The sequence below is a fragment of the Mirounga leonina genome, unplaced genomic scaffold (assembly GCF_011800145.1).
Source record: "Mirounga leonina isolate KUSES-001 unplaced genomic scaffold, KU_Mleo_1.0 Mir_114, whole genome shotgun sequence".
Taxonomy (NCBI): Eukaryota; Metazoa; Chordata; class Mammalia; order Carnivora; family Phocidae; genus Mirounga; species Mirounga leonina.
In genome coordinates this window covers 3,564,121-3,587,380 of record NW_023270265.1, presented here as the reverse complement: position 1 = coordinate 3,587,380, position 23,260 = coordinate 3,564,121, and the positions used below count along the sequence as shown (strand labels likewise).

The 23,260-nt window shown below is 44.6% G+C and overlaps 1 protein-coding gene across 3 annotated transcripts in view; it reads right to left on the bottom strand.

Moving 5' to 3' along the window:
- The window catches only part of LRMDA (leucine rich melanocyte differentiation associated), a 1,063,938-nt gene that overhangs the window by 1,040,609 nt on the left and 69 nt on the right, over positions 1–23,260 (bottom strand). The window contains exons 2-3 of one of the 3 annotated variants that reach the window (XM_035022486.1): positions 23,156–23,260; positions 16,965–17,065 (exon numbers count right to left, since the gene is read on the bottom strand). In XM_035022486.1, coding sequence (XP_034878377.1) covers positions 16,965–17,065; positions 23,156–23,185 — 131 coding nt within the window. In that variant the 5' untranslated portion in view covers positions 23,186–23,260. The other 2 variants (XM_035022473.1, XM_035022480.1) reach the window with 2 other exon arrangements.

Genomic DNA, 23,260 nt, shown 5'->3' with positions numbered 1-23,260 from the left:
GGTTTTATTTCATTTCGCACTGTATCCAGGCTTCATACTTTGTCTTCTTTGTTCGCTTTTCATCAAGCTCCTAACATCTCATTCTGACAGCCAGAGACATTTAAGGCACTTTCGTTTCAAATGCAAGTTAGCGTACTTGATTTGTCATTAAAATGCAAAACGATTCCCATTGCAGGTAAATGTAGGTATGCTTAAAAGGTTGGATCTGCAAAGGAAAAGCTGAAAATGGTTTGGGTTCCTCTCCTTACCTCTTTCACAAGCACTGCAACCTCTGGGACCCCGCCCGACACCCCCTTTGGCAAAGACCTGCCCGGAGGGAGCCACTGGAGCTCCGTGTCCCAGCAGTGGCCAGGGACATTGTGCCAACTCAAGGGAGCCAGGCCTGAGTGGAGTGCACCTTTCCCCTCCCCACAGATGTTGAGCCAATCTTAGGTTTATCAGTACTAGAACCGGCATTCAGCCTATGGAGAAGCGGCAGAAACAGGCTTAGGTCAAGAGGCTCCAGAAGATTCTTCCCATCGAGCCCCCATGCAAAGCCCCATCCAACAGCCTACAGGCAAGGAGAAAACTCCACACCCTAGACCTTCCTGTGGGAGATGGAAGAAGGGTCAGATGGGGACCTCAGGAGAAGACAGTTTCAGTGACTTTTAATTCAGTAAATTTCACTCTTTGGTAAATTAACTTAAGGAAACAGTGAGAACAGTGAAGCCATGATTTATAGACAAAAATGTTCATCACAGCATTTCTTATTAACACCTAAAAGTGGAAACCAGTATTTAATATATGTCAATAAGAGAATGGCTCAATTATGATGCATCCGTGGAACAATTATTATGTTGAAAGACCCCATTACCCGACAAAACTGAATCACACGATAGAACATTAAGAGGGGAAAAAAGCGGATACAAGACGGTATATACAGCCTGAAACCAATTTTGTAAGAAGCTATACACAGTCTAATGTCAAAAGTAGAATAGTGGTTTATTGTTCAGCAATAAGATCATGGGTTATTTCTTTCTGTGTATTCTTCATGTTTTTAAAAATTTGTATAAAACCTGTATGTATTATGTTGTAACCAGAAAAAAGCAGCAGCAACACTTGAAAAACTAATTTTAAAAAGTAAACATTTCTTTGGTCCAATTTCCTGTTCCCTAGCACCACCTTACCATTTGCACTTTCTAGGTCTCAATTGCCTTTGTTAAAAGAAAGTATTAAACCAGTGTTTTTCAAACTGGTTCCACAGAACCCCAGGGTACCGCAAGGGGCTTCTGAGATTCTTCAAGTGACTAAATTTGAATTTTAAATTTGAATTACTTTAGCCATTTTTTAAAACCATAATTTAAGTGCAGTATGCACTCTCAAAAATGTTAAGATACCAAATTTCAACACACTAGAGGGCAACGGCCTATTATCTCGTGCTGCCAAATTAACTCCTTTTGTGCAGATTTCAAAGTTTCTCCTTAAAATTGTCTAGTTAAATAATATCCTGATATTTACAAGATGAACTTTAAGCGCACAGTGGGCGGGAGACTTAGCATTTGCAACTATTTAACTGAGTTAGCATTAGGCATTGCACAAAGCCAAATCCAAGAATCATCTCAACACTAGGACCACTAGGAAACTGCATTTGTCTCTAACCTCGCTGCCAAACCCAGTGATCATCTCAACAGCTTCATCGCTTTTGGTGACTCACTTCAGAAGATATCAAAACACCCCATAACGGCTTTTCCATACAGAATTGTTTGACAAGGATTCTGCCACTAGAACAATAATGTTGAAAACCACTCGATTAAAGCACCCTACCTCTAAGTTTCCTTCTGACCACGTATGGTTCTATGAAGCACAGTGTGGCGTATCATGGGAGGAGTGGAGCATTACGCTAAGTGGGGTCCGGGTGAGTCCCGGCTGTCACATGTACTATGTGACACTGGGCATGGTACTTCTCCATCTGAGCCTCAGCTTCCTCATGGGTAAAAAGGGTATAAAATCCTCATAGTTGGAGGGGTTCGATGAGATAGCAGAGTAGCTGCAGAGCCATTCATGTTACATCATTACCACTATTTGGTCTATGTAGGAGGAGGGGATGGAGAATAGTGGGCAACTCAGCCTGGCACCAAAAGTTCACAGAGCAACAGATGAAAGTGCTTTCATATAGTCCATAATAGAAATTTCTTCACTAATAAAATCCAGAGCAGGCTCGCTCTAGATGACCTAGCCCGTGATTATTTCTTTACCTTCTCTATCATCTGACTTTATACTCCGCAAGTACATTTTTCCTTTAGTAGTAAATCAATTTCAGATCTCCACATTCTACCTCCCTGCACACTGCTTAAATGTGATTTTTATAATTATCTTCTGGGAAGAGGCTGTAACAAGCCCTTTTTTTAAAAAGCTAACACAGAACCTGTTACAACAGACCCGTTCAAGTCAGTGTAGATCAGAAATTACATAAAAGGCAACTTGTGGTAAAGGCAAGAAAATTAGACAGAAGAAACTTATAGCTTTAGAATACAGTCACATGCTCCTTGCAAGGAAGCACACTGTAGGACTATGATTTCCCTTTTGATTTGGACACAAGTCACAAGCAACGAATGCCACATGACCTCAAGCTAAATAATCCTAAAGCTAATTCTACTCAAAAACAAACCAGAGAATCTAAAATGAAGTCAACTGTTTCTGGAATAGCTGCTCTTTTGGTACATCACCTACAGGAACAAAATTCCTTTACATTTAGTATTTCCTTTGATGTCTATCACCCCGATAGAGGAGTCCACTATCCCCAGGTGGAAATTAACACAGATTAAATGACTTGTTCAATATCTCAGAGATAATTTACGATGGATTGAAGACTAACAGTCATATATCCTGTCTCGTGAGCTCATTGCTTGTCCACCAGATCACACATCTGCCAGAACTCCTCTGGCTTGTTGGTCTCCCAACAGTGACTGAGCTTCAAATTAACACAAGTTCGATTGCTCATTTAAAAGACAAAAAAAAAAAATATATATATATATATATATATGTATAATGATAATGCATTTTACGATGCTAACTAAACCTATAGGGATAATCATTTTGTAATCTACACATATATCAAGTTATGTTGTACTCCTTGGACTAGTGTTCTGTCAATTACACCTCAATAAAACTGGGAAAAATAATTATAGTTAGGTGGTGCCTAGCAATTGACAAAGCATGTGCATTCAAATAACCTACCTCCTGTGCAACCCAGAGACAGCCTCAAAAGTGGACAATATTCTTTGCCTGTAATCGATGGGAAAACAAAAGACTCGTGCCTCCTAAAGGACTGTCCAGATACACAACAGCAGTGAGGGGACTCACACACACCTGAGGTGGATCCAAAAACTGAAGTGGAGGCCCCACCCCACCCAAGAGGCCTCTTATTGGGGTGAGAGTGAGTTTCTGGTATTTTTGTTGCTCATCTTCCTAAAGGAACAGGAAAATAAAAACTAATTTGACCTAATTTTCTACAGACTTCCAGAACACTAATTTTTGAGGTCAAGACTCCCCTGGCTATGGTGTTTATCTCCCCTGAAAAATGATGAGGGCAAGTTTAAGTTTGGGAAGAAAGCTAAACAGCACCAGACTTGTGGGGAGAGGGGGGGTGGTGATTATTCTCTTTCCATGGGCCTGAAAGGGAATTTCCTCTTCTCTACTGTTTAGTTATCAACCTACACTAGTTTACCAGCTAAAGAGGACAACAATGAATTAGGATTGGGGGAAACGCAATGGAATTCAGTAAGGTGCACGAGCTAAGCATGTAGGTTTTGAGGTTGGAGTCCTGGCTCCAAACTGAGCAGCTAGCTGCGAGCCCTTGGCAAAGTCCCTTCCCCCACACACACTTTCATTTCTGTCTTCAAACCATGAACACCTACCTTGCCGTAAGGACTTAAGATCATCAGGGGAAGCCGACAGATGAACTGTCATTACCGTTACTGCTCATTTAAAGTAACATCATCATGTTTTTAAACATCCATTTTAGCAAGTGAGAAATTCCCAAATTAGATCGCATTTTCCAATAGAGGGGCACCTATGACATGTGTACGTCTGCCCTGGGCTCTCCTGAAAGCAGCTGTTCATCCCATCCTGGAAAAGCTCACATTCCAATGGGAAGCAGAGCTACTGCCAAGGCCCCCAAGGCATTCACAGAACCAATAATGTGCAAGTTGGGGAGGGGATGCACCCTTAAGTGGCAGCCTTGCAGAAACACGGTGGCATGGAACAACAACATCAAGTGCAATTTCTCAAAGATGAGATTTCAAGTTTTGGTTCCTCCCTTCTGAATGAGCCTGGGGCCAGCCGATAGGGCCATGCTGGGTGCTAAGTGGCACAGCATGCTTATAGCAGGAGTCATGGAAGAACTGCATTAACTGTGACCCCTCAAACAGCATAATTGCCACGTATGTGTGTCAGGCCGACACTCAGGCCCTGCCTAGCCTGGGAACGGGCTGCCCTCCACCAACTGGAGCTGGCTTGTCTTCGCCACATGCCTGTCACTCCAGGGTGAAGGTTTGAGGGGGAGAACACATACCTTCCCCCACCCAAATCTGTCCTTGATTGGCCTCCACCATAGACTCTGGCCTGGCTCCTTTCCCTCCCCCATTGAGCTTCCATGTTGCATAACCGCCCCCGTTCTGCACGGCACAGGAGATTAGTGTCTGCATGTATGGGAGGGAGCTTGCCATCCTCTCCAATTTCTCTCCTCTCGGACTCCCACAAACTCCTGAGGGCCCAGACACCAGGGTCTCACCGTCTGCACTCAGGACAAGCCCGGTTCCAAAGCGCTGGCATTGTGCGAGCTATTTACCCTGCCCAGAAATCAGCCCAGCATGGCAAACTCTGCTCTCTTCAAGGTGTGGCCCAAGTCCTAATCTTTTCCTCAGATTTCCTTTGACCGAGTCCTCCCTCCTGAAACCTTCTTGAGCATGAGAATCAATAGTACACCCCTGGCACCACATTGTAGCGTGTTGTCCTGTGGCTATCTAGGGAGACCCTTCTGGGAGCCACCCCAGGACTCACCTGGGCCAAGTCACTGTTTCACCCTTCCTCTTTATATGTGGCTTCCCATAGCTGCTCACTAACGCAAAGAGAGCAAGCTTCCCAGACAGTAAACAGTAGGAGAGAACTAGTCAGTTCTCAAAGTCTTCTGGTTAGATTTGACAGTGGCCGGAATAGCTCTAATTAACCTGGATTCACTTGATCTTCACTTTGAGCGTTCGAGCTTCTAAGGGGAAGCATCACATCTCTAAGTTCCAGGTGGTGGGCAACTCAGCCTGCACAGAATATTTACATATCTATAGCAAACATAAGGGACCTACAAAGAACAATGATCCAAGGTCTCTAGCCCTTAAGGACAACTCCAGACAGCCTTGGGGGAACCATGCTATTCTGAGCACTTTCCACCTCCACTTAGCTGAATGGTCATCTATGGTCATGGTTGCATGAGCCATTAAAAGACCATGAAGACTACTTGACAGAGTGGTGCATCCCTGGAGGGACCCAGTTATACATGGCAGCTAGAAAGAGAAAGACCACTGTAACCCTGCTGGCATCCTTTAAGACTTAGGTCACCCCAGGCCTGTCTTTCACTCACTAGCTAAAAAGAAGGAAGAGAAGAAAACCCTTCAACTCTATGGTTAAATTTATCCCCAGCAGTCATTCTTCCAGGGCTTCACATCACGGTCTGGAACAAATGCAGTACTCCTCAGAGGCAGGACACTTGACAAAAGGACCTTTGGGAGTCATGGCCAGGCTCCATCTTTCTATACCACAGGTCAGGCTGAGTTTTCTTACCAGAGCCCAGCCTCTAAGAACAGAATTCAAGATACTGGTTTGTTCTATCTAATTACAACTGGGAAGATGATTAGCTTTCTGAGAGGTTAGTCTGTCTCAGGTATCTGGGAAGAATTCACAAGAGCCCACCAAGACAGACCCACAATTTAACTGTCAGCACAAGTGAAGACATTCCACCCTTCTAGGGCCATCCTCAGGGTCCTCCTCACCCACTGTTCTTAGGAGGTGTAAATCCTGACCAATCGGGCTACCACCCTGATGCACTCAGAGGGTACAGGAAATACATTCTGAAAAATAAGTCCCTGAAACAAACACCCCACCAGGCAATTCCAAGGCACCCCCTCATAAATAGACCTGCAAGTGAGTGAATGCCCACTCATCCGGCTTCTCGGAAAGTGGACAGCAAAAGCTCTTAACTAACTCCACCCCCTCTGACTTTCTGTTCCAGCCCACAGTGCATTTTCATAGGTTCCATCAACAGGGCTGCTGCCAAACAGATTTCAGAAAAAGAAACATCACTAGAATTTCTAAGAAATAAAGCACCTCAAAACGTACATATTTAATTATCTAGATGGGTGTAGGTCTCCATGAAATAGAAAAGCATCTCGGGGAAATGGTGCCTCTGCAAACAGCATTTTATTTGAACAGAATACATCTAAATAATCCCCCGTCCTGTTATTTCTTTAGCAGTACAGAAACAAAATGAAACTAGCTCTGATGGGGGCAACTTTAGTTTTACAGTATTAAAAATGAAAAGAGGCTTCCTTTGCCATCATCCTAGGTTCTTCCCCACTCACATCTGCTCCACATCTGAGCGCCATTCAGGAGAATAAACAGCATAAAAACCAGCAGCAGAGTGGAGTCTACAGGGACAAAACTACTACAGATGTCACATTCTGACATTGGTCAACAGCACAACCCTAACCCTTTCTCCACACGTCATCTTGTCTCTCCCCTCTCACTGCCTTTCCAGGGAGCTCACAGCAGAGTGCTCTCACCAGAGGTAGGCAGTATAGAGAACGCACCTTTTCTCTGCTAAACAAAGCTATACCTAGGAATCATCCCATTTCTCGTTGACCCATATCCAACTCAGGCCAGAGATCCAGAGACCATCTTGCCCCCACCAACGATCAGTCTTTTCCCCTCAAATCCATATATTTTTACTATGATAATTTCAGACTTCATCAGAAAGGCCATTATGCCTGCAAACTTTAAATAATTTAAGTGATTCCTTGTATATAAATATTTCATATCAGAAATTGATTTCCAAATGAAGTACACATGAAGAATGACCACACTAAGCAGTGTCCAAGTACATCCTATTGTTCCAAGATACGGGCAGCATTTTAATGCTTCCGAAAAACTGAATTCCACAGGAGGCCCTGCAGGATTCTATGCAACATCTATGTACAAGTAAAACGGCTGCCTCTAACTCTCCCTTCACATTATACTAGAAATGGAGCCAGTGGAGTCTTCAGGAAGAAGGGCTAAATAAAAGTCTTTGAAACCAATTTTTGTTTGCTAAACTGCTTAGTTTTCAGGGGAATAACTGGGGAAGATTGAGAAGTTTGAGACACGATGCCAGATACTCGAATGGTCATGTCTAGAAAGCACTGAATGTTCACCTTGGGTAATACCGGGGTAAGATTTTAAGCACTCCAACCCTGAAAGAGCTCTAGTCACTTGGTCCCTTCTGTGTCAGGAGGCAAAGAAAAAAACTTTCTGAAATTTGTGAGAAAACACAGGCTGTGATGCAACCACAAGCCGCTGGACACGCACACATTCTCCCCGAGTGGCGTGAACAGTGGTCACGTTGAAAGGGGTGAACAAAGAACAGGGGCACACCATAAACACCATTAACCAGGGCTCCAGGCAGCACTGAATAAACCAACTCAAACCCAATAGGCACGGAGGCCCCAACAAAAACTTTCCAGGCAGCCTCAGGAGTGTGACAGCCCAGACCCTAGGGAATGCTGCAGTGTGGCCAAGAGGCAAAGTGCGCAGGGGGTCCTCCCGGAAGCCCCTTCCCTGCCCTCTCCAACACTGGCCACTCCTTTCCACCAGCTCTTCCTTGGGTACCAAGTGGTGGCTGAACCGTGGAAAAAATGCCCAATTCTTGTACCAAGCCAGCAGCACAAAATTGAGCAAATTAGCATGCATATATAACCCCCCTATGTACAATTCGGCAAAGCACCTCCTCACTGACGGAGACTTAGAACACACACACGTGTATACACACACACACACACACACACAGGAACTTTTTACCAGAGCGATAGCTGGGAAGAAAAAATTCTAACTCCTCAAGCCTTAGTGGAACTACATCCTGTCTCGCTTTAGCTGCTGCATTTGGTTTGATGTAGCTAAATTAACAAAAATGTTCCCTTGGCATTTAAATTCTCTTTTTCTCTCCCTTTTCCTCCTCCTAAGCAGAGTGGGGAGGGTGACGCATAATAAGTCAAAAGACAAAGCAACTTCAAAACAAAGTCAGTTACTTGTAAACAATCCTCGTGGGCACTTTTTCCTCTGCTCTCGCCCCCCCCACCCCAAGAAAAACAGCCCTGCCAGTGGTAATAGAAAGCCAAGTAAAGATAAATCAATTAGCTTGCTAATTTCTCCCCTCTCATTTATTTAGCTCTGCACTGTATTTGCCGTAATTGACTACAATTATGTTAATTACTAACTCCAGTATAATTACTATATTTATTGTCATTGAGCATGCGATGTACCCACAGCAAAGCTGGTATTTGTCGGGCATCAAGAAAGCAAACTGTCGAGAGGTGATTCTCTGCAAACTGGCGGATGTGGCTTCAGCAAATCAAAGGGCAAAAGAGATTTCATGCAATGTTCATTTGAAAGCACCGGTTCATTAAGGATATTAATTTTCTGATAACTACACATTTAAGCATGACACGCACCAGAGCAGCGTCTACAGGATTTCGCAATTATTAACGCGTGACAGTTCCAAATGCTAAGTGAATCAATTAAACAGCAGCATTCACAATTTGAGAAGAGATAACTGCTTCCTAACTACCTAAGACTACAATTTTCACATGACAAAAAAGAGCCATTGAGGCGCCTTCAAAACCTGACAGGTCAAGAAAGAAGTTCGAAACAAAAGCACCTTACAACCATCATCTCTCCTCTTTACTTGTCAGATCAACTTTGCTAGTGTCTCCCCAGAAACGGCATCACATACCAGCTGCCACAAGGTGATTTTTCATGTCTTGTCAAAGAAATCTTTTATTCTATTTGCTCTGCATTAACATGTTACATTTATTGATCAAGGGCCTGTTCGGCAGCCACAGCAGGGCACTGAGCTCTCCATGCCTACGGGGCTTTGATGTCCCGGTGACATTCGAGCCCGAATAATGCACATACTAAATGGATTTAATGCAGAAATGTGTTTGGGCCTGACAGTTACATTAATAACAGCCCCTCACACTGATAAATATGCAATTGCTACTATTAAGAGTTACCCAATTATGGGGAAAATATTTCTCTACCTTATAAATAAATCCATCAAGGAAAAAGTTTTTAACAATGGTGCATTTTCTTAAAACACTTCTCCAGCTGCAGAGAATGGGGCATGTGGGGGTTAACACCCCCTCTCCGGCTTTCCCCTCCAATTGTTTTTAATAAGTCTTGCTTTATCTCAAGAATGGTTTGGGGTTTTGTTTTTTTTTTTTTTAACCTCTTTTGTTGGTCTTCCCTTTTCTACCCGTCTCTTATTTCTTCAGAACAGAGAAAAAGCAGACACCCACGAGACTGAAAATCGGGTTCTGTATAAACTCAGAGAGGAGCTTAGGGGAGGTGGTGCAAAGGTGGGGGGCACATAGCTGATCCCTGTAATGATGGGTCTGGAGGAGGAGGAGTCTTGAGAGAGAGAGAGACACTCTAGAAACCTGAACATATGGGTCTCTCTCCCTCATTTAAAACCCTAAGTGACCTTGTACCGTGGCAGTGATGGGGTGGGGGTGTGAAGGGGAAGGGAAAGCAGCTGGGAGAGAAGAGACCTTTTATTAGAAAAGTCTTGGCCAGGGAGAATTTGTAGTTATTATATCCCTGCAATTAAACACAGACATCCAGCAAAAAGCATAATCGTTCCCCTTTCATCATAAAGGAGCAGGGACAGCTGAAATCACCAATACTGCAGTCCCTGAGGAGACAAGAGGTTTTTCAGATGGTGGGTGTGTGCATGCAAGTGAATACATGTGCAAATATGGGGACACACACACACACACACACACACACCCTCTTCTTTTCTCTCCAGACTCAAAACTCACGCACGCAATAATGGGTCTCAGGGTCCCCATCTCAAGGCTGGGACAGAGAACAGTCTGAACCACAGCAATTACTAAGCCACTTCCCATGACAGTGGCCTTCATCTGAGCCCTACCTCACAGCCCAGGGGGCAAGAAAAGGGAGTGAGTTCCCTGGGAACCTCCCACCTCCAAGCCAGACCAGGTCTCACCCTGAGGTCCTGTGAACCCAAGGTTTCCAGATAGGGGTTTTGGAGAAACAGAAGAGAAAATGCAACAGATAGAACACTGAAGCCAACAGGGTCTCCAATTTGGAGCTGCAGAAACCACTGTGACTCCACGATGGTGGCTTCCACAGGCTGCTCAGGATTTTCAAAGGAAAAAAGAAACCTTTTCTCCGCACAAGGAAATGTAGGCTTGGAAACAGCTGCCCATCTTCTCTCACACAAAAAAGCAACAAGTTGTATCTTAAGAAGCAGTGTGGAGTAACGTGGAGATGAAGTCAAATCCCCAGGGCCACTTAATCCCCCCCCCCCTCCCATTTAACTATCGGAGTCGTCTGTGGCAAACTTCTTCCCCCATCTGGGGATCAGTTGCTTCACCTGTAAACTGTGGGTAGTAACAGTCACATTGTAAAATGCTACTGGGAAGACTGAATAACACTTGAAGTGTTCTGCTCAGCTCTGGCATGTAGTAAGAGCTCCGTAATATTGATGAAGACAATAAACATGACTGATGTCACTCGTTTGATACCTTGTCCCTGGACTCCTTTGGAGAGAGAAGCCAGTCACCTCTCAGGGCTTATTTGCAAGGCTGCTTTATTGTGAAACTCCGGAGAGTCACTCTACAACCTATCTGGGACAGGATTCAGAGGTCTTCCTCAACAAAATGCAGCTGGCGTAGGGAAGGGTTCTTTTTGTCCAAAGCTGTCCCATGCTCTGCAAAGCATCTCTGGCCTCACCCGCTAAATGTTAGTAGAGCCCCCTACCGCCATCATTGTGACAGAACTTCGTGGGTGAGAACGTGAAGAGCCAGGGAGTAGCAAGTCTGAAAGGGTTAAGCTTGCCAAATCTCTACCCCCTCCCCCAAAACACCACTGCTTCCAACCCCTGCCCTGACTAGACGGAGGGCAGCTTTGTCCACAGGCACAGTGAGGTCCTCAGAATAGACAGCAGGGCAGAGGGAGAGGGCAGAGCAGTGAGGCCCGAGTTCAAAAAGCTCAGGGAGACAAACTTTATGAAGGGAAATTTTTTTTTTTTAAAGACTTTATTTATTTGCAAGAGAGAGAATGAGAGACAGAGAGCATGAGAGGGAGGAGGGTCAGAGGGAGAAGCAGACTCCCTGCTGAGCAGGGACCCCGATGTGGGACTCGATCCCGGGACTCCGGGATCATGACCTGAGCCGAAGGCAGTCGCCTAACCAACTGAGCCACCCAGGCGCCCTATAAAGAAAGGGAAATGAAACCCAAGATCCTGAGGCAGTAAAATGGATGAGAAGAGAAATAAAAGGCATTATGAGAAAGTCTAGGAATTTCTTATCCTAGAGACAAACACAGTAGGAAATCTGGAGACAATGTTTATCAAAATACTTTCTAAGTCACATTGCAAGTTACAGCGTTCATCATCATCTATGAGAAAGCTGAACCTCATGATGGCCCCTTAGACAACTCTCTCCAATCTCCCACCACTTCCCCAGCCCAGTCTTACCCACAGTGGCTCAAAACCCATTTTCCCTGACCAGAGGGTTATGAATCCAGGGAGTCAGGACATTCTTGGAGGAGGAAGAGAGAGGGTGGTGCCATTTAAACCCTGATACCTGTACCCTTAGTGATCCCCCCTCCCTCTCCTCCATTCAAGTTGTTTTTGATGGTGCTACAGTCATGGAGGTTACTTGAGAAAGTCTGAGTAAAGGAAATCAAAGTCTTGCCCCTGAGACATTAAATAGTACTTGTCAAGTCATGTTTCCACTTCACCTTTTGGTTGTATGTTCTGTTGGGAGCTGGAGACATGAGAATGGCCAGTGATACGCTGGGCACAAAAAAGAGGCTTCTCACAACATTGCCCAGCTTAGAACACTTGCTCCAGCATACAAAGACCCTTGCCTCCTTGGAATTTATCAATGCCCTAGAACTATTCTGAAAATTCACTAACAGTTTATCTTTCTAAAGTCTATCTTTTCTACCATCATCTCTACCATCATCTCTTTTGCCACCCCCACTCCACTATCAACATGCTCTCCAAGACAGACCACTACATCTGGGTTTTAAAAATATGTATGAACAAGTTGCCTGACTCCAAATAAAGGATTTGATGAAGACCCATGTCAACAGAACATGCCCTTTCAACTGTTCTCCTGCGAGTCTGGGTGGGGAATTTTTTCTTACCGATTCCCACTGTACTATCAACAAAGGTATGATCCTAACTGACAAAAATGAAAAACATGTAGAGGACAACTGGGTTGAGCCTATGGAATGTCAAAGACAGTTGGAGAACTGAAGTACATTGGTTAGCATCGGCTAGGTTATGCTGCATTAACAAATACTCTAAACTCTTATAAACAGATTTAGCTCTCATTTAAAACTGATGTCCAACATGGATCAGCAAAGGGTTTTGCTCATTTATAGTCAGAACCCAATGATTACAGCAGGTAGAAGAGTAAATGGCAAACTGTGAACTAGCTTTTCAAGTTTCTGCCAATTGGTCACACCAAAGGATGCAGCGATATACAAACATACCATGCACAGAAGGACAGAAAATCCCGAATGTCCATAAGGAACCCCAATGACTACAACAGATTGAAATGGCCCCTGTGGAGGGTTAAGCATGGGCTTTCAGCCTCCCCAGCAACACGTTTCAGCTCTAACTATAGCTATGCTTATGGAAGACCTATTATGTGCCAGGTAATTTGTGAGGCACTTTACACAGTCACACACTCAGAATTCCTGCAATCAGGTTAAGGCCAGTTAAACAACTGGTGAGTGACAGAAGGATTTCAAGCTGGGGTGTCTAACCACAAAGCCTTGGTTCCTTTTCATTCCCTGCCCATTTTCCCAGTTTTGCAGCAAGTTACCAGGCCCAGTTTCATCTAGCAGTTCATAACAGACACAAATGGTGGTGTGCCTGTCCTCGAAGCCTTACAGTGCACCCCTGAGTGTCCACTTCACTGCCTTTGTGAGGGTGGGGGGCACAGACCCACCATTTCTTTACTGGAGCTTCCCAAACTCTCCAGTCTTTCACTTTCTTTAGCCTGGCCAAAGCCAAGGAAGCAACAAGCAAGTTCCCACCTAAGAAATTTTCTCCTAAGCAATTCCCCAATCGAGTACATTTATCAGAGTGATGCTAAATAAGATGCAAGTGCAAATAATTTAATTTTTTAAAACGTAAGCTTCCTGTTGCCATAGATCAATTAAACCCTCTTGATTTTATTGCCAGATTGACACAGGCATATTTATCACTGTTTGCCACGGGAGCCCCGCTCTGCCCGCTATGTTCAACAAGCTCAGCAAGCAACCCACTCAAACCACTCAGGACTCAGGGCCCTTGGGGGCATGGAATGGGCACCACAGAGAACTCTGTCCTTTCCCAATCCTGGGAACAAGGAAAACTGAAGCTGGAATAGCTCATTAACAAGCTCTTTTTGCCTTGAGCAGATCAAGGAACCAGCACTGGCTAAAGCATAGGATCTCTTCACTGATCACAGTAAAAATAAAATATGAAAACCTCAAAAACAAGTTCAAGGAAGAGTTTGGGACAATGGTACTCAAATATTCTTAGTAGGAGAACTGGTAGAACCTCTCTTGAGGGCAGTCTGACATCTTTATCAGAGCCCTCTGACAATTCGGGTCTCTAGGAATTTATCCCAAGAAACTAATCAGAGACCTATTCATGAGCATTACAAGAATATTTATAACAGATATTTTTAACAGTAAAAATCTGGAAACAATCTAAATGTCCAACACTAAGAAATAAGAAACCATTAAAAACTGTAATGCAGTATTTAATGATAGGAAAATGCTTCCAACACAATGTGAGCAACAGCATCATTTTTAAATATTTGGCATTATAAAAGATTGGAAGACAATAAAATGTCAGCAGTGGTGATTTCCAGTGGTTAAGATTATCAGTGATTTGAAAGAAAGAGCATTTCCTTATGCCTTTGAGTTTAACATTTCTATATTGATCTGTTTCTATTTAAAAAAAAACAATCTTCAAAAAACAAAATCTAAAGTACGATTTCATGCAGATGCAGACATTGGACTCGTGATCATTAATGCATTCAAATTCAAGAAACAACACTCCTCCTCTCAAGCATTACCTGATGAGCTCTCTAAACCCTCTATCCCCCATTCCAGGGTGGATGGCAATCACCTGTCCCTGGGAATCATGTCTAGGAAGAGTCCAATGTCTTTCGTTCCCCCAGAACAGAGTCATAGAAACAGTATAGCCTGAATTTCCACAACCTTCTGCATGGACAGGTAACCAGTTTACTATTGGCGGATCCAAAAGCAGAGGATTCACAATAGTTAATGCAGGAGAGAAGGCAGAGGTATAACAGGATAAAAGTTTATATGTATAGTGACTTAAAACCAAAGTTTAGAGCTTATAAATCCATAAGCATCCTTCCCTCCAGCATGAACAGGTGGCCATAGGAAGAATCAGCAGAATCATCACTTTTATGAATGAGATTAACAATGTTGATGGTGTGTGGTTATAAATTAGTGGTAAGACAACAGAGAAGGATGCTCCTAATATGAGTGGTTAATTGAAGCCTGGTGCCTCCCTTTTAACTAATACCTTGGTAAGAAGGAATACAATATGGCCACTTAAGACATTCACATTGTAGCATATGCCCAAAATAGCTCTGGAGGACTACAAAATGATGAGTGACAGCAGGGCAGAGAACTGGAAGGCTAAAAAAATCTACATGTAAAGAAAAATTTTTTCCTACTTTTTGCATGTTTGTTCCTTCTAAAGCTTATGCCAAGTGCACACCCCTCCATTGCTCATCCCTGCCCCAATCCAGCTACAACCCAGTGTGGTGATCACCCACCAAAAACAACAGGACCCTGATGAGATGGGATGGCACCTCAAACTCAACACTACAGAAGTGTTCTCCTCTCAACAAAGGGGAATTAAATTCACAACTCCCCTCCCTCCAAATCTGTTTTACTAACCTCCCTCTCACTGAATTGCCCTGCCTCTAGAACCTGTCCTTTCCAATAATAAATCCTTATATATCCAGCCCCTCAGAGACCACAACCCCTTCTCACTACTGACTCTGCTCATCTTTCTCTCTGTCTCTGTCACACACACACACACACACACACACACACACACACCCCCTCTCTCAGGGTCCAGCCCATTCTCTGCCAAGGGGAGGCAGGGCCTCCGCCTTTGACAAAGACAGCTCTGTTTCCTCAGACCTGACAGCTCAGTCCCATGACCTGTCCCCACTGACACACCCCCTCATGGGGCCCAGCCCCCTCCAACCCACATCCGGGCTCCCACCAGCAAGGCAGCCACAGCCTGAGCCACAACGCCCCAAGCTTCTGGAAGCCAGGCACACAAAAAGAGCTCCTTCCAATGTCCAAGCAAAGAAACCCTTTCCCTGCGTCTGCACTGGGGAGCTTTTTAAGGGGCACACACCTCTCAGGCACCATCCAGTCCAGGCTGTGTACTTTTGTCCTGTCCTTGGGTATTAGGACCAAAAATCATCCTTCATTTCTTTAGAGTCAGCATTTCTTTGTTTGGCATCCTCTTATCACTACATATTAGTTTGTGACTTTTCAGTTTCCACATCTCCCCAGAAGCATACAAACCCTTGTATGCACGCACTCAGCACCCACTCTCTTTCTACATAACCCTCTGGACATCTCTTCCCAGAAGACCATGCATCTCAGTAAGGACCAGCCCAAAAAGCTCTGTTGGCTTCAAGTCCCCTCTAACTGCTTGGGCCTTAATGCTCTGAGTTTCATCCCTCTTCTCTCAAATTCTTAATTCCCCAGTGTCCTGACTCAGAGGCTGGGAGAGAAAATACTCCAAGGCGTGGAAACACAAAAATGCCTGAGCCCTGGGGTGGGATTCAAGCTCCTCATCTCTTCTTCCACCCCAAGACAGTTTGTTCCTTTCGGAGGACAGCACAGCTTATTAGGAAAACCACCACCCTGACCCCTGCTCATTTATCCCATTGATATCCGCTTTCCAAGTACCTCCTACTTCCCTCTTCCAAGCCCCCAAACCAGTCACAACTGGTAACCTTCTATGAAGAAATGAAATCACTGTCTGTATTCTCCAATGGAATAATATAGAAGATCACACTTAACTTTTGCCAAGATTGAAACAGTTGTTAGAGTACCCCTCCCACCTGGCCCATGCCAACAGTGTCTGAATTGCTTTGAAATACCATCTGGGAGAAATCACCGCAAAATATTTAAGGTTCCAATTCATTAAAAAAAAAAAAAAAATCAAAGAAAGAAAACACACACATATATGCACCTTACCTGTGATTTGGCATATCTTTGGGAGATGGGGTTACCCAGAAAAGCATTCCTAAATGCCACAAAATGCTCTTGTTGGTTCCATCTCATTCCTTCCCCAAGAGTATTCTAACTTTTTCTGCATAGGTATCAGTGAGAAAGGAAAAGAACAAAGTAACATGACAATGGTCCTCTTATAGGATCTCAGGGGAGATGGTCCATGCTTGCAGCTTTTTCACAAAAAGGCTAACCAAAGATTCATCTGAAGCAAAGTCTCACTTTTGGGGTGTGATTCCACATGTCTCAGAGCCCCACACCCTATGCAGAACTGGACGGTGACTTGCACCTAGAGGCCGTGACCAGGGGCACTGGTTCCTCCCTGGCCCGGTCTGCATCTTGTGAATGGTACATACCTCAGAAGGTTAAAGCTCAGATCGAGCCTCTTTGCGAAATGTCCACAGTCCCTGCCAAGGTGCTCTGGAATTTCTCTGCAGTCCTGGCCTATGTAGGACACCTGGAAATTAAAGGGAACAGAAACAATGTGGCAAACGGAAATCGCCCAGCTGCTCCCAACCCGGAGTCATTGATCTGAAGATTGCTTCCCCAACTTTAAAAGCAGGCGCCCCTCACACACAAAAAAAGGCTACACTGTGACTGTTTTCCTGATCAAATCAGCTTTGGGGGTTTCAAGGACTCTGCCAACAGCTCCCCTTTCCTGGTACACTTGGCATGATGGAGACTAATCCCAGCACAATGGAAATTGGACTAAAATTGGCCAGATTCAGGTGTCCAGAAAAGCCCCCATGTCAGAGCACACTGATAAAATCACAGCAATCAGCCTCTCGCTCAGGGGCCTTCCCAACAGCTGCCCTTCTGGCTCTCCTCCTCCCTGTCCTCCCCTGTCCCCCCCACCCAAATACCCTGTTATTCACATTACCTCATAAAAGACACAGCAGATGCACTTACCAGCATTCAACCTGCAGGGTGCTGGAACAAATAGGGTTGGACAAGAAAACCTCCCCAGACCGCCAATCCCATCCTATTACCACTTCCTATAAAATGTCCCCCACTCTGTACAAAGCTGATTTGAAGGCGACAGGGAAACGAAAGGTGGCCACAGCTTCCAAGTCTCTCTTCTCCAGGGAGCCTTTTGCAACCAACCCTACTCGGGTTGCAGAGCTCTTCCCTTAGGCCTTCTTTTACTTATTTTATCATCATTATTAACAACCTAGTGTGTGTCCAAATATTAAGAAGCTGAATTGAAATTTGATGCCAGAATTTCTGACTGTAGGAAGGTCAGAGGGCTTTCTCACAGCTCCAAACACTCAATCTTTAAAAACCATTTTTTTACAGATAGTTGCCAATTCAACCACAGGGTACGAATTCCAAAATCCATAAAACAAACCCATGGGTAAGAGTTGGCCAGTGGATCAAAACATAGGATACTTCCGTAAAGGACTCCCTACCCCCGACCACCAGATAGAAATTCAGGCCTATTACATGCCTACAGTCTTGATCCTTTCTCCCCACAAAATGCATATCCTCCTACACGTAAGGTAAGAATGTCTTGGAATAAGTAAGAGATTCCCCAGGGGGTTATGCTTCCTCATGGGGAACAAGAATATGGTGGCCATATAGAACTCTAGATATTAGGTTGAACATTATGACTTACTAATATTCAATCCTAGAACTACAGAAATAGTACCTTCATAGGACTCAGCCTAATAAAAAATCACACTGTACCCTAATATGCTCAATTTTCAAGTCCACTCCCTGTCCTATCCAATGGGGTCAAACTGCTGACAGTTTGACAGGATCCTTACTCACTCCTTTAGTAACTTCATTTCTGGAGGACAGAAAGTGGGGGAGAAAGGACAGAAAAATAGCTGATTCCGATAAGGTAATTTAGCCTCAGGAAGACACAGGCTAAAAAATAAAGATCTCAAAGTTCAATCTAGCAACCTCCCTTTTCTACATGGGACCGGTTGTTCCTCAGAACTCCTTGTGTAATAAACTTCTGCTTCCAAGCAGAGATGGAAATCATACAGCGAGAAGAGACTGGGGATATAAGGTCCCAATCAATCTAGGGACTTCAATTTCCCTCAGGATGCCCACTTGATCAGCAGCAGTTTCTGTATTAGAATATCCCATTGACCCTGCAGGCCCATGGAAATCACCAGAAAACCCATCCCTTTTACCCCATCATGCACCCCCATCTTATAGGTATCATTATTTAAGATCTCCGTGGTATATACAGCATAGAGGCTGAGGTTTAGATGTGGAAACTGAGCTCTGTCCTTATAGACTCACCAATGACTCAATCTTGTAGGGACCCCGTTTCTCAAAACCCCTCATGTTTTTACAAAGAAACTAAGACTTCAGCGGCATGCCCAGGGTAATACAGCTTCTTAATGATAAAGCCCTGTACCAGGAATAGGAACTTCCAACTTGGGAGCCATGGAGTTCTTACAAATCCACACATGGATGTAGATTTTCTGGATCAATAAACACCAGTGGTACATCTATCATCATGTTTTGGCTTCAAAAATGCGTCTTCCTAGCTGAAAGGTCATGAACTACCTCACGATAGGATGTTGAGAGCCCCAGAACCTGGGGAAAGAGAGGGAGATTTGCTCCCCTCCTTCTTCTGTAGGACCCGTTTCAAGAGGCAAAAGGAGCACCAAGAAAGCTATCACCATGAAGTATGCAGACCATTTACATGCCTAACAAGACTTTTATCAGCTTGTTTTATTACAACAGCTTACCCCAACATCCCAGGAAAACTAAAGCACAACTTGTTCCGCAGTGAAGACCAAGTCTCAAAAATTTAGTATGAAAACCAACTTGACAAGCCATCTGCATGCTTGGACACCTCACCCCCACCAACCCCCATGCTAAACTGGGAGCATTTAGAGATGTGAGTTAAGTGGACCATATTTAAGGGTCCAAATCCGAGGGACAAGGCTTAAAAGCAGCAGGCAGCCACCGCTAGGAACTGCAACCAACACTCATGAGAAGAAAAGTCATGTTTAGGAAGTGCTCCTGAGTGGAAGACATTACCTCTCAGATGTCAGGAAGCTTCTTGGAGCATAGGCCCAACCTCATGTAACAAGCCAGACCAAAAACAGTTTGCTACATGAGCAAATAAGGGGAATGGAGATTAACAGACCCTAAATGCCACAGAAGCAAAAGCACATCCAGGACAAGAGTCATTGTGTTTAGTCAATTACTTTTAGACTGAAGAGCCAGGTTTTGTGCTTTTCATTTGCCTACCTTATAGCACCAGCATCCCAAGACTTCTACCCCATGTGGAATGGTAACAGAAAGGGACACTATTACCAGGGAAGTGAAAACATATGAAGATCCTCCCCTACCCCAAAGAGGGATACCAGAGAGGAAAACAAGAAGGTCTATGCAGAATTCCCACACATACACACACCCAGCCCCTCTGAGCAGAGGCCACAGGGAATTACCAACCTGATCAGAAGACTACAGATTTCTCTTTGCAGTTGGGCCAGTCAGGCCCTCTGGACATTTCTGAGGATAGTAGATTGGTTAGTAGACTGTGTATAGAGACAATTATTTTCTGATGCCTGACCCCAAACGGGGGGATGGAAGATCCTTGATTTTAAATTTGCAGTACTGAAAGCTCTGTCAGAATAGAAACAGTCCCTGTGCTGCTACATCCTAGCTGTGTTATCCTGGATGGGTCACAATCTCAGTTTGTCTCCTCTTCTGTAAACTAGTCTAACACTAACCGCATCCAAAAGGTATGACGCATAAGGGAACTAACATTTATTAAAGCCTACCACCTGGCTGTTACCTAGTCAGTCTTCATGAAATAGCCCAGTGAGTCATAGATCCTCAGCTTATAGCAATGAGAAGATAACATATTTAGAGTACACAGCCCTGTCCTCAGCATCTAGGGGCCACTCGGTAAATATTTGAATCAGACCAATATCCCTAAGAAAGGGATTGGTTATTCCCATGTCTCTTGGCACAAGATTTCAGTGCCCGAATTCCAAGTCTGCATTCGTATCTACAATTTTATCGATGCCACTACTTGGTCATCAACTAGTAGAAAAAGAAGATTGAGGACTTAATGCTGATATACATGATGCATTCAAGCCAAGAGAAGGCCAAATGAAGTCAGATTCATGTTGAATAAAAAGATTTTACAGAGGAGAGTGGAAGGAGGGCTGATATAGGCCAGTGGAACTCCTAAAACCCAGGGCAATAGCAGTCAGTACAATGTGGTGTTGAAAGCAGTGACCTAATTTCAACATCATCCATCTCATTCAATTGTTTTAGTGGTGGTATGGTCTTTTGTTTTGTTGTTGTTGTTGTTGTTGTTGTTTTCTGTGCACTTAAGCCATCTCTTTATCTGGGGGATAGGTCTCCATGAATTTCGAAAAAGTTATATCTGGTTTATGTTTGTACATTTAAGCAACATTGCAATAAAAACAGTATCAATACTATGGGCTCATCAGAAGGCGCTTCTTTTTTTCCTCTTTAAGAAGGCTCTACCAAAATTTGAGAAGTACCATGTGACACACATTCCAAGAACTACTACTTCTTATGGCTGTCATTAGAAACTAAAAGGGGCAGAATACTTTGAAAAAAAAAAAAAATACCCTAAACCCCAGGGCTGCCACTCAGATCCACTGGCCTAGGAGGTTCAGGACCTGGGAGACTAACACCCCAGGAGCATTTTCTCAGCCTGTCTTCTCAGCTCCTCCCCCAGCAGCTCCATCTGCTTAAAACAGTCCCCTAATGCTCAAAATGCCTCACCAACAGGTTAATGATTGCCTTTGAGCCCTTTGGAGTAGGTTAAAAGCAGGGGGTGCAGGAAAATAATCAAGTTAGGGAAACGGGGAAAGGAGGCACAGGAAAGTTCTTAGCCCTACTGTTAAGTGTTCCATGAAGTTGGAAGAAGCTACACCCAAAGAATGCTGGGTCTGAAATGCAGAGACCTAGGGTCTTGGGGGAAGGGGACATTCTTGGCAGAGGCCCCCTCCTCCACTTCCTCTAGGCAGGCATGTTAACTCCCAAAAGCCCCTTTTCCTGCCGTCTAAATAAGACCCATCATTTTTAACCTTTCCCACAGGCTGGTACCTCCCTGGCCTGCTCACTTCTGAACTCGGAGAAGGTGGAAACATTTGCCCAGAGTAATCTCAAAAATCTAACTGTGCCTGACACTACCTGCCTTAGGCAATCCAAGGGGTGAGCTTCAAAACCTCAGAACTATTTCTCCAGGGCATGCAAGGGAAGGCGGGAGGAGGGCTGGCTTAATCAGAGGTTAAAAAGAGAGACCTGGCTTTTCCAGAAGGTAAAAGGCACCTGGGCCCAGCATCCCTCCAGCAATGACTGAGAACACCTGAGGCTCCACTACAGCGCTGAAAGCAAGTGAGGCTAGGTGTCTGTCACCCAGAGTTGAAACTGGAATGTTGCCATTCCTCAGACACCAGTTTAAGAAGTCATGTGCCTAATGAGCTCTTGCCATTTGCGACAACATGGAGGGACCTAGAGGGTATCATGCTAGGTGTAACAAGTCAGAGAAAGACAAATACCGTACGATTTCACTTACATGTGGAATCCAAAAAATGAACAAAAAACAAAAACAGACTCAAATATAAGAGAACAAATTGGTGGTTGCCAGAGGGAAGGAGAGTGGGAGGATAAGCAAAATAGGTAAAGGGGACTAAGAGGTACAAACGGTTATAAAATAAGTCCTGGGGATGAGGAGCACAGCATTGGGAATATGGTCAGTAATATTGTAATAAGGTTGTATGGTGACAGGTGCTAACTACCCTTGTGGTGAGCCAAGTATAATGTATAGAATTGTCGAATCACTGCGTTGTACACCTGAAACTAATATAACATCGCATGTCAACCATATAATAAACTAAAAAGAGAAATCAGATGCCGAAATAAAACTGGGGGACTTTAGCCTTCTACCTGTCTTGAATAAGGGGCCTAGGTTTAGGTTCCAGAGGCAGTCTGCAGTGTGGCCCCCAAACCTAGAGCCTGCAGGAATGCATTATGATTTTCATGGTCTTTAGTGGGACCTAGGCACTTTTGCCATCCTGGGGTCCTTAAAAAATAAATAAACCCCATACACATCCCTAATGTTTATATTTTACAACTTCATTAGTATAAAGACGAATATATTAAAATGTTTTCTTTGACCAAAGTGATTTTTCTTCTGATTATGAAATTACACATTTTATGAGTCCCAAAAAGTACCATCAGCTGTGGGCATGGTCCACTCTGCCTGATGGAGAAATTGGCGCTGCTGGCCTTAACAGTGAGCACTAGGGACAGAGGAGGTGGAGGGGACCTGGTCGACCTAGGGGGCCTTCCCCTCTTCTCCCACAGCCGGGGCGGGGGAGGGGGGGGAGCGGGGCGGTGCCAGGCCCCAAAGGGACCTGTCCTCACCAAGCTAGGGCGGGTCTGGACACCTGAAAGTGTCGCCAGCTGGAGACGCAGCCCCCCTGAGGTAGGGCGAGGAGCCCTTTCTACCTCGGGGTGGCCCCTTGCCCCAGCACTCCCTCCCCACACCGCTTGCCCCAAGCGAGGGCGGGGTTCGTCCTGGCGGACTTACTTGAGTTCCACTGACCACGAGCCCAGCCATGACGACTGGGCGGACGCGCGGCGCGGAGCACCGAGTGCAGGCGCGGAGCACCGAGTGCAGGCGCGGAGCACCGAG